The sequence below is a fragment of the Camelina sativa genome, chromosome 7 (genome assembly GCF_030686135.1).
Source record: "Camelina sativa cultivar CO46 ecotype springtype chromosome 7, ASM3068613v1".
NCBI lineage: Eukaryota > Viridiplantae > Streptophyta > Magnoliopsida > Brassicales > Brassicaceae > Camelina > Camelina sativa.
Genome location: NC_141886.1, coordinates 24,059,931 through 24,071,795, shown reverse-complemented (window position 1 = coordinate 24,071,795; position 11,865 = coordinate 24,059,931). Strand labels below are relative to the sequence as shown.

The following is an 11,865-nucleotide window of genomic DNA, read 5'->3' as shown; positions in this document are numbered from 1 at the left end:
GAGAGGGTCCGGGTAATGTCATGGTTCAACAAGCACGATCGCATCCTCCTAGGAAGGGGAATGGTCCTGCCTGGCCAAAACCTTTGCATCAGGCGAAGCAGAAGAATGGTTCGCAGGTTGGTGGTGTTCTTGAGTCTGAAGTCCCTACGGCTGCTGATGTGGTGGATCGAGAGAAGGATGCACTGATGGAGGATGTTATTGGGGCTAGTGGAGGAGATAATGAGGCTGGGTTCTCCGTGAGTTCTGATGATCTTCTCGAGGATGGGGAATACCAGGAGGGTGAGGGTCAGGCTGACGATACTGCTGCTGATGATGAGGATGCTCAGACGGATACAGAGAAGGGTGTGTCAGAGACTGACGACGATGCGCCACAAGGTATTGTTCCGTTATCTCCTTCCCTTGTTAAGGATTTGGGGCATGTCAATCAGGCTATGAAAAAGATTAAGTTGGGAAATACTAAGGTGGTCAAGGCTAAGAGGGTTGGTTTCTTGGCCTCTAAGGGTGGTAGGGATAAAAGACATGTTGTAGCTATAGCTTCGCCGGGTAAACGATTATTATGTAAGGCTCTATTGTTGAAATCTGCAGGTGATGCTGCAAAGAGTAAAGGGATTGTCAGGCCAAACCAGAAGAAGCTAGAGGGTGGCAATATGGGAGGAGGAACCCGCAAATAGAAGAAAGGGATGGTGGCTCTCCCAAAACCGCCGGCTCAAACGTGAAGATCATGAGTTGGAACTGTCAGGGCATTGGTGCGGATTTGACAGAGAACTATTTGAAGGATTTATGGAAGCAGAATAACCCAGATATTTGATTTTTATCAGAAACAAAAAGATGTTTTTCTCATTTACAAAAGTTTCAGAATAAATTTCGTTATCATCATTTGTATACGGTTGAACCATGTGGGTCTAGCGGTGGTTTAGCTATTTTTTATAATAATAATATTAAACTTGAAATTACTTCTGCCTGCGATCGGTTAATTGATGTTCAAGCTTTTTTGGGATCTCAAATCTTTTTTATTACTTTCGTTTATGGAGTTCTCGTGCCCAGGTGTAGACAGGTGGTTTGGGACAAATTAATTCAAATTGGTGCTATTCGGCAGGATCCTTGGTTTATGATTGGTGATTTTAATGAACTAATTGGTAATCATGAAAAATTGGGAGGCGAGATAAGACCGGCCTCATCCTTCCTTCCGTTTATCTCAATGATTCGAGAATGTGGGATGTTAGAATTTCCGTGTTATGGGGATTTACTTTCCTGGCGAGGCAATCGCTGCAATAACCAGGTGGTCCGTTGTAGGTTGGATCGCGCTCTAGGGAATGAAGATTGGCATACACTTTTTCCTTGCTCGCGAGTGGATTATCTGGAAATGATAGGATCGGATCATCGCCCTATATTAGCCTCTTGTGCGAAAGCTGATGGGCGGCGCTTTCGTCAATTTCGTTTTGATAAGCGGTGGATGGGGAAAGAGGGGTTTTCCGGAGCCATGGAATCGGGGTGGAATCGTACTAGAAGTTTCAGAATACCAGTGTTTATGGATAAAATAAAAAATTGTAGGAATTCTATCTCATGGTGGAGGAAGCAGAATGTTCCGAATAGTAATAATCTTATATCTTCCCTAAAGTCGGCTTTAGAGGATGTTAAAAAAGATTTTTCTATTTCGCAAGCGGAGATTCACATTATTGAGAAGAAGTGAAAGGATGCCTATCATGATGAGGAATTGTATTGGCAACAGAAAAGTCGAAAATTTTGGTTGCGGGTTGGGGATAAGAATACTAGTTTCTTTCATGCTTCTACTAAACAGAGGAGGGTTAGGAATAAGATTGTGGGGCTGTTTGATACAGAGGATGTTTGGGATGAATCAAATGAGGGTATGGAGAGGATTGCGTCAGGTTATTTCAATAAGCTGTTTGCTCAATCGGATGTGTGTGGTATTTCAGAGATGGTACAAGCGGTCAATCCTTTTGTTACCGAACGTATGAATAGGGAGCTAACTAAGGATATATCAGAGCTGGAAGTTCGTAAGGCCTTATTTGCAATGCATCCGGAGAAAACTCTGGGGCCGGATGGGATGACCACACTTTTCTTTCAGAGGTTTTGGCCTCATCTTAAAGGGGATTTGGTTGCTCTCGTTAGGGATTTCTTTTGGACTGGGAAGTTTGATCCCAGAATTAATGAAACTAATATTTGTCTGATCCCGAAGGTGCAAGTGCCTAAAAGTATGGCAGAATTCAGGCCTATTAGTTTGTGTAATGTGGGTTATAAGATCATATCAAAGATTCTTTGTTTTCGGTTAAAAAAGATTTTGCCCTCGATTATTTCTGAAACACAATCGGCCTTTGTTTCTGGACGGTTAATTACAGATAATATTCTGGTGGCACAAGAGATGTTTCATGGTTTACAGACCAATAGGATGTGCAGTTCGGGATTTTTGGCTTTCAAAACGGATATGAGCAAGGCCTATGACCGAGTTGAATGGGATTTTTGAAGGCGGTCTTAATAAGACTAGGCTTTGATTCCAGATGGATCTCTTGGATAATATGGTGCATGAGTTCGGTTTCCTATCAGGTGTTGCTTAATGGTCAACCGCGTGGCTCCATTAGGCCAAAACAGGGCCTGCGACAGGGGGATCCTTTATCCCCTTATCTGTTTATTCTGTGTACTGAGGTGTTGATTGCTAATATAAAAAAGGCAGAGAGGGAAGGAAAAATATCGGGCATTAAGATTGCCTGAGATTCTCCTCCTATTTCTCATTTGTTGTTCGCGGATGATAGTCTGTTTTTTTGTAAAGCGGATGAAGAACAATGCTCAACGGTTATGGATGTCATAGGCAACTATGGTAAAGCATCCGGCCAGGAGGTTAATTTGGATAAATCATCGATTATGTTTGGTAAAAAAGTGCCTTCAGAGGTCAAGGACGAGGTAAAAACTGTCATTGGAAATTCCAATGAAGGGGGTATGGCCTCCTATTTGGGAATTCCTGAGAGCCTCGGAGGTTCGAGAGTACAAGTCTTCGGTTACGTTCGAGATAGGTTGAATGACTGGGTTAATGGTTGGACAGCAAAATTTTTATCTAAGGGAGGGAAGGAAGTTTTATTTAAGTCGGTGGCCTTGGCCCTTCCTACGCATGTCATGTCTTGCTTCAAACTTCCTCAAGGGTTAACATCCAAATTGACGAGTGCTATTTCCAATTTTTGGTGGAGTTATGATGGGAAAGATCAGGGGCTCCACTGGGTGGCTTGGGATAAAATGTGTAAAGATAAATCTGAGGGAGGTCTGGGATTTCGGGATTTGGAGTTTTTTAATGATGCACTATTGGCTAAACAATATTGGCGTTTAATACAGTTTCCGGATTCTTTGTTTGCTCAAGTTTTTAGGAGTTGATATTTCAGGAACAAACATCTGTTAATGGCAAAAAAACCTTATTCTCCCTCCTTTGGGTGGAGAAGCATTTTTTCAACTAAAAGTTTAGTGGAAAAAGGAGCTCGATGGACGATTGGCTCAGGGTTCAACATATCGGTTTGGCGTGATCCGTGGATCCCTGATCAACACCCTCGACCTGCAAATGGTAGGGGACAGCAACTTCACCCAAATTTAATGGTAAACCATTTGATTAATCCTCGGACTAAAGAATGACATTTACCTATACTTCAGGAATATATGGCTCCGGAGGATATTCAAACTATTCTTAGTTTGCCTATTAGCAAGTCTTTTAGACCAGATCGATTGGTGTGGCATTATACACAATCGGGCCGGTATTCGGTTAAGTCAGGTTATAAGGTAGCTCAAGATATGAAGGCTGAAATTGAGTTTGGTCCCAATTTTAATGCCCTGAAGGCTAAGGCTTGGGATCTTCTGGTACCACCTAAAATCAAACACTTCTTCTGGCAGATAACGTCGGGTTCTCTTCCGGTGACTGTGCGATTAGCCTCCTGGGGAGTTAGTTGTGACACGATATGCAAGAGATGTGACTTGGAGGAAGAGTCTATTAACCATACCTTATTTGAGTGTCCACATTCACGTCAAGTTTGGGAGAGGATTTTTGATGGACCTGATACGGATCAGTTCCCATTTGGTTCAATCTAATCAAATTTGGATTTTTTATATAGCAAAGGTTTAGCACATATGGCTTTAGGCACTACTCATAGCTCGATTCCGTGGCTGGTCTGGTTCTTATGGAAGGATAGGAATAAAAAAGTTTTTCAAGGATTACAATCAGAGCCAATGGATCTCATTAATCAGGCTTTACGTGAACAATTGTGGTGGAAGGAATCCCAATTCACTGCAAGGGTGGACACCGTTTTGACGGATTCTTTGATTACGCCGGAGTTGTTAATTCATTGTCAGGTTGATGGCTCGTGGAAAGCCACAGAACCACATTCAGGGTTAGGATGGTGGTGTGGTGATGGTGAGAATCAGACTTTGGTAATGGGTGCCAAATGTCAACGTTGCAGTGCATCCCCACTTCATTCAGAGTTAGAAGCATTATTATGGGCGATGGAGTGTCTCCGTTCCAGAGGGATTGATTGCCAGAGATTCGAGACGGATTCTGCAGAGTTATTAGCGATGGTGCAAGCTCCGGAGGAGTGGCCGGTTTTCTCAACGCTTTTGGAGGAGTTTCAGGTGCTTAGTGCCTCATTGTCTCCTTTCACCCTTATCAAGATCCCAAGGACGTCAAATGTGAAGGCTGATTGCTTAGCTCGTTCTTCTAGAGTGTTAGTTTCAGAATCGTTTTTTGTAAACAATTTTCCTCCAGTTTGGGCAACCAATCGAGGAGTTTTATTTTAATTAATTAATGTGAGGTGGAAAACAAAAACATTAGTCATATATATAGTTAATCTATTAAAAATATATATTTTTATTTTACTTTTAAAAATATAGTCCCGCGGTGTACCGCAGATTAAAACCTAGTCTCTGTAAATTTTCGTTATGAAATATATCTTGATTTTTAAGGTGTATTATTCTATTTTCCAAATATCATAATTATCAGTCTCATTGACAAGCCCGACCATGCATAAATCTATATATATATATATATTTTTTTTTTAACAACAAATACATCAGCTCATATGAGCCAATACGAAGGGAAATCGTTTACAAACAAAACATGATGCGGAGCTGTACGCGCTTGGCGTGCCAAAGAATCCGCACTTACATTTGCATTTCTTGAAATTAGATATAAAGAAAAAGAAGACAACTCCTCCCTGTCCATCTTGATATCGTCGAGATATACCTTGAATGTTGGCCAGTCCTGAGGAGAAGACACCATCTTCACCAAGTCTGAGAAATCTGTATAAAAAGCCACATCCCGATAGTCATGTCCAATCATGCAACGCAAAGCCCACACGAAAGCTTCTACTTCTGCTGCAATGGATGAACATACCCATCCTGCACCTGCAAAAACATCCCCTACTTTCCACGATCCATCGACAAAACACCAATGTCTTGAAAAAGCAAGAGGAAGGTGACCTGCACGCGCCAAACCCCGTCCACTAGGGACACTAGGTATTGATGAAATGTCCTCATCCATATCCTATGTCTGAGCCAACAACCATGTAGATGCCTCGCCTACGGCTATCCGCACGACATCCTCCGGTTGTTCCCTAATGTTTTCAAAAACGCGAGCATTTCTCGCCTTCCATATATATCACATGAGCCAAGAAAAAGCCGATACTGGAACACCCGGATTGGAAGAACCTAAGTAATGATCCACATTAGCATACACAAAGTACATGGTAAAGTGGTCCAGTCCGACAGGCACCTGAGCTAAAGCCCAAACCTGACGAGCAGGAGGACATCGGAAAAGGGCATGATTAACTGTCTCTTCCTCCACCCCACACCTTGCACAACCTGGATCACAAGCAATACCACGTCTCCGCAGATTTGCCGAGACCGATATGCACCCAGACAAGACCTGCCACATGAAATGCTGTATTTTCGGTGGACAAGGCACCCTCCATACTCCGGCTAGGAGAGGAATGATGTCCGGCCCATCCCGGATAACCTGAGACAACCTCTTCTTCTCTAGACGTTCCGTCTCATACCCTGATTTTACGGTATACTTACCGGACTTTGTAAAATACCAACCTAGTGCATTTACATCTGTGGAGCTACCTAAAGGTAAAGCCCCTATCAGAACAGCATCAGCCGGTTCAAAATGCTCATTGAGCCTATCCATATGCCAAGAATTGGTTTGGCGATCTATAAAATGGGAAATTTTTAACGTAAGTTCCTTGAAAGAGTCCTTACTCAAAGCTGGTCTTGGGTATTGAGCTGGTATCCATGGATCAGTCCATATAGAAATGGACTCTCCAGAGCCAACTCGATTAATAAGTCCTTTGTTTACCAAAGATCGAGCTGAAACAATACTCCGCCACTCATAAGATGGAGAGTATGACCGGATAGGATCCATAGGATCAGAATTCTGATAGTACCTGCCTTTGAAAACCCGTGCAAAAAGAGACTCTGGTGCGTCAATCAGCCGCCACAATTGTTTAGCCAACAAAGCAGAATTAAAGTCATCCACATTCCTAAAACCCAAACCACCCAACTGCTTACTCCCACATAACTTCTCCTAGGCTAACCAATGCATGCCCCCAGACTGACCCGTGCGCCACCAAAAATTTGCCATTGCACTAGTAAGTTTAGTCGTCTGTTTTTGGTAACCAAAAACATGACATGACAAAAGTCGGTACAGCAGTAGCAACTGACTTTATCATTACCTCCTTCCCCACTCTGGATAGCTTTATTCGCCGTCCAAGCAGTCGCACGACTCTCAAGTTTATCCTGCACATAGGAAAAAACCTTTGTCTTTGACCCTCCCAGACTCTCAGGGATCCCTAGATAAGATCCCATCCCGCCCAAATGCGCTATCCCAAGCACCCCCTGCATTTCACGCCTAACCACTTCATCCACCTTATGTCCAAATTGAACCGAGGACTTATCAAAATTAATTTGCTGTCCCGAGACCGCCTCATATTTCTTTAAGATATCCAAAATAACCTCACATTGTGCCTTATCAGCCTTGCAAAAAAAGAGACTGTCATCCGCGAACAACAAATGCGAAATCGGTGGGCATTTATTAGCAACCTTGATCCCCGTAATTTGTTTATCCCTCTCAGCCCGCCGAATATTAGCAATTAGGACCTCCGTACAGAGGATAAAAAGATAAGGAGATAAGGGATCTCCCTGACGCAACCCTCTCTCCGGAACTATCAGACCATTAGGTTGACCATTGAGTAGGACTTTATACTCAACCGAAGTAACACAAAACATTACCCAGGAGATCCATTTTTCCGTAAAGCCCATTTTTTGCAACAAAGCCTCGACAAACCCCCACTCGACCCTATTATACGCTTTGCTCATGTCCATTTTTATCGCCATATATTTTCCTTTACAGGACGGGTTAGTCCTAAGACCATGGAACATTTCCTGAGCAATCAGGATGTTATCAAAAATCAACCGACCTGGAACAAAGGCTGATTGAGTCTCCGAAATAAGATTTGGTAGCACCAACTTAAGCCGGTGACACAAGATCTTAGAGATGATCTTATACCCCACACTACACAAGATAATCGGACGCAACTCCACCATACGGGTTGGCCGGGCCACCTTAGAGATGAGACAAATATGCGTGTTGTTTAAACTTTTATCAAACATGCCCTCCTCAAAAAACCGGTTAACCATAGATACCAGATCTGCCTTGACCACCCCCAGGCCTTCTAGAAAAACAAAGCGGTCATACCATCCGGCCCTGGCGCCTTATCCGGATGCATCATAAACAAAACCTTACGTACCTCCGCCTCCGTAACTGGGGCTGTTAAATGCACATTGACCTCCTTCGTAATTACCATGTCAACCTCATCTAAAGCTTCCGCGAAAGTAGTAGGATTAATCGAGGTAAACAGATCCTCAAGATATGATACCGCAGTATTGCAAATATCCTCATCCTTCGTAGACCAAATATTATTCCGATCATACAGACCAATTATTCGGTTCCTCGCCCGACGCTGTTTCTTTTGCGCTTGAAAATACTTTGTATTCTCTTCCCCCACTCGCATCCAACGATTTCGACTTTTTTGATACCAATAAATCTCCTCATCTCGATAAGCCGCGCGCAACCGAGAGGTTAAATCCAAAATCACACTCGGATCAACTGAATCGTCCGCCTGAACCACCTCCAATTTCCTTTTAAGGTCCTCGATCGTTTCTCTTCCAAAAGGAACATGGGCTTTCCGCCACTGAGATATCGCACGTCGGCAATTGCTAATCTTAGCCACCAGATGAGTAGAATCCTGAACGTTTGAATCATCCCAGCCAGCTGAAATAGCATCCATTAAACCCCGACGCCCTCGCGGCCACTTGGTACGAATGCTAACCACTAGAGGTGTGTGATCAGAAGCGATCATTGGCAAATATTTTGTGACCGTGTCCGGGAACAGATCATGCCAATCCTCAGTACCTAGGGCCCGGTCCAACCTACATCGAATCGGTTTCTTATCCCGCCAACCAAGCCAAGACAAAAAATCACCGAGATATGGAAATTCCAGAAAACCGCAATCCTGAATCATACCATTAAAGGACCGAAATGAACCTGCATGTCTAAGTTTACCCCCTCTTTTCTCATGATTCCCTGTTAATTCATTAAAATCTCCAACAACAAGCCAAGGTGTTGTTCTTATAGAACCGATCCTCAATACACGTTTCCAAACCAAATCCCAATTTTTAGGTACTGGATCACCATAGACAAAATTGATGTGAAAAACCCTTCCATTATGAACAGCTTCAATATCAATTAGTCTATTCGTTGCCAATAAAATAGGAATATTAAAAAACATTTTTATTGTAAAATAAAGCCAAACCCCCACTACAACCAATGAGTTCGAGAGTTTTTAAATTTTTATAACCAAAGTGACCTACAAATTGTTCCATAAAGAAAAAGATTACTTTGTTTCCATGAGAAATGAAAAATCTAGCATATGTTTATTCCATAAATCTCTGACAATTCCAACTTAAAATATTCATTTATCAATATTTGGCTTGGGTGGCTTTGCCCCACCAGGACACCCCTTAACCCCTTCATGGGTCTTAGTGCTAGGACCGGTAACCCTACTCTGCTGACCATGAGGATGAGGTCTTCGTCGCGGTGAGAGGAGCAGATTTGCATTCCGCTTTTTAGTTGCGATCCCTCTGAGCACCAATGCCCCTTTCCCCTTTTTCTCTTTCCCTCCTACCTCCAAGTTGCTTGTAGCGCCCGGAGCCTCTTCAGAGAAAACATTAGCCGTACGTACCGACTTAGAACCCACAAGCTCCCCTTTCAACGGATCAATCTCCGCTTCCTCCACAGCCGATTCCTCTACCTCCATGTCAACCTTCTCCCCAACAGTATCGTTGTCCTCCCCCTCTGCAATTGCCTCTCCACTTTCATCAACGTCATCCAGCTTAACATCCTCATTAGCATCAGATTCCATGAAATCCTCAGACAAATCTGTTTGTTCTAGTTCTGTAATAGTCTTGGAGCCTGAAACCTCCTCCCTAGCAACCCCAACCTCCCCATCAAGCAAAGCCGTGGCAGGATCCACATCTTGATCCCTACCCGTCACAACTAGAGCCTCCGAACTCTACCCAGTAGACGCCGCAACCCCTCCCGTCCCATGAAAAAGAGCGGAAACCCTCACACACTCCTCTATTCCATCAAGAATCTGACCCTCTTCAGGAACATCTGAATCATGTGCAGCCTGATCCATAGAAACCTCCCCCCCCCCCTCGTGACTCCTGAAAAAGAGCTTTCTTAGCGCTCTTTTGTTTCCTCTGCTCAAAACCTGACGTCCTTACCTCCTCCAAAACCGGTGGCAAGACCGGTGGCAAGACAGGCCCATAATGCTGTCTTGGTTGTCCACGAGTGACACTAGATCTCCCATGTTTGAGCCTGCGAGTGTCCCTTACTAGAGGAACACTTAGAATTGCCTTTATGTCTAGGCATTATTTCCAAACTGTGCTTAGTCCGACCCGGAGACCCACCATAATGATTGCCATTATAATTTCCTCTGAAAAATCCAACCTGACCAATACCTCTCTTAGTATCCGCCATGACCGCACCCTTATAGCTCATAAGGTGAGCATGATCTCGTTGGTCCTCCATACAAACCAGATTAGCACCACTAGTACCACCCTTAGTTAAAGGACAAACAGTTTCATCATGACAGAGGTGGAAGCACTTCTTACAACAACCGTAGAGCTTCTCATAAACAAGCTTTACCACTGTGACCTCTCCATTGAAAAACTCGATGTCCATCTCAAAACAAAGAGGTTTAAGACCATCAATTGTAACCTTCACCTTACCCCTGTCAATATCAACTGCTTCAACCACACCCAAATCAGACCCAATATCGCGGAAAGTAGTCTCTGCCCAAAACTGAATGGGAACATCGAAAACACGAACCCAAAACTTCAGAGATGAGGGGTAAGCTGGATCCACCACTGGAGTCCACCGCACCAAAGACACCATCCAAGAATCGAAATGAAAAGGTTCCATTGACAGAACCTCAACAATATCAGCCTCCTCATCAAAGTCGAACTGAAATTTGTCGGATCCTAGATCAGCCCCAACCACTCTCCCTTCCACCTCCCAAATACGCGGTAACATGAGCAACAATGATTTCATGTCTTGCATTGGTGGATTGAAGCATCGCCCAACAACCGTTTTAGAGTATCCCGCAATAAGCTCCGAATTATCAAAATAAGAAATTTTGATTCGTCGCTGCGGCCTCACCTCACCCTCCTTCTGCCCAGCCAAACCCTTCCCCATAAGACTAACTTGTGACATCGCTACCCAACCACACTCTCTCCAACAAACCGTGAACAGAAAAAGGAAAGCCAAAGTAATATTGAAGAGAGAAAATACGAAAGAGATGTGTCTCAACTCGTGAAATTCAGGGAACCCTTTATATGGAAGAAAACCCCAGCACTGCAATCGGATCAGATCAGCAAGAAAAGGAAGATGCAACAGTCCAGAACCCCGACAATAAGTAAGGCTCCCAAGAAAGGGAAAAAACACATACCAATCTGAGAAAATACGTTATCTCCAATCTTAACCAAGAAAATCTGCAATAATTGATCTCCAGTCTCCTCCACTCCCACTCAAATCACATCCCCAAATACCAGAATCCCAGATTCCTCTCCAAAAATAAGCCAGAAGAGGAAGTCGAATAACTGAATCGAATCCCGAACCATTCTCCGATTCTCCAAATCCCCCTGGACCTCCACCATAACTGCGAGATCACAACCTCATTATTCCAACCAAGCGTAGACCATTTCCCACCCCACAAAACTGAATCCCGAGCAATCCAAATAAACCTCCAATCGCTAACCAGAAACCAAACGAAAATCATTCTAGGGTTACAACTCTAGATCCGCCGTTGCCATCGAGAGAGATTTTTGATTTTTTTTTTTCATTTCAATGAAATTGACCATGCATAAATAATAAAGCGCTATAAAGGATAATTTTATTTTATTTATGGTAAATAAAAACTTGCATGCGGGTATTTTTTCAACCCATTATTTTTTGCCATGGACGACTCTAAGGTTTCTATATAAACATTTTTGGAGATATTTATGAAATAAATCCTGGAGTTGGAACTTATTTACAATCATGCCATTAACATTAATTTTACAATTATTTTTTATTTTAAATAATATCAAATTTGGAATCTAACTTAAGAAAATTTTCTCCAATTGAAATTTCCAAAAGTATCGGACCAACACCCATTAGCATTAAATATTTTATGTTTAATTAATCCATTCTCTAAAAAACTGTTGATAATAACTTATTTTTCATGTGTTTGAAAGCCAAGTGATTAAACTGTTGATAAT

The 11,865-nt window shown here is 42.9% G+C and overlaps 2 protein-coding genes across 2 annotated transcripts; one reads left to right on the top strand and one right to left on the bottom strand.

Moving 5' to 3' along the window:
• Positions 1-4,119: 4,119 nt before the first annotated feature.
• LOC147941629 (uncharacterized) lies at positions 4,120-5,249 on the top strand. Its single transcript, XM_087458592.1, has 2 exons — positions 4,120-4,709; positions 5,171-5,249. The coding sequence occupies exons 1-2, from the start codon at positions 4,120-4,122 to the stop codon at positions 5,247-5,249; spliced, it is 669 nt and encodes a 222-aa protein (XP_087314718.1).
• A 392-nt stretch (positions 5,250-5,641) lies between these two features.
• On the bottom strand, positions 5,642-8,831 carry LOC147941628 (uncharacterized). The gene is made up of 4 exons (XM_087458591.1): positions 7,791-8,831; positions 6,706-7,605; positions 6,579-6,646; positions 5,642-6,524 (listed from the first exon to the last, which is right to left on the bottom strand). Exons 1-4 carry the CDS (start codon positions 8,829-8,831, stop codon positions 5,642-5,644), a joined length of 2,892 nt encoding a protein of 963 aa, XP_087314717.1.
• Between the last annotated feature and the right edge of the window lie 3,034 nt (positions 8,832-11,865).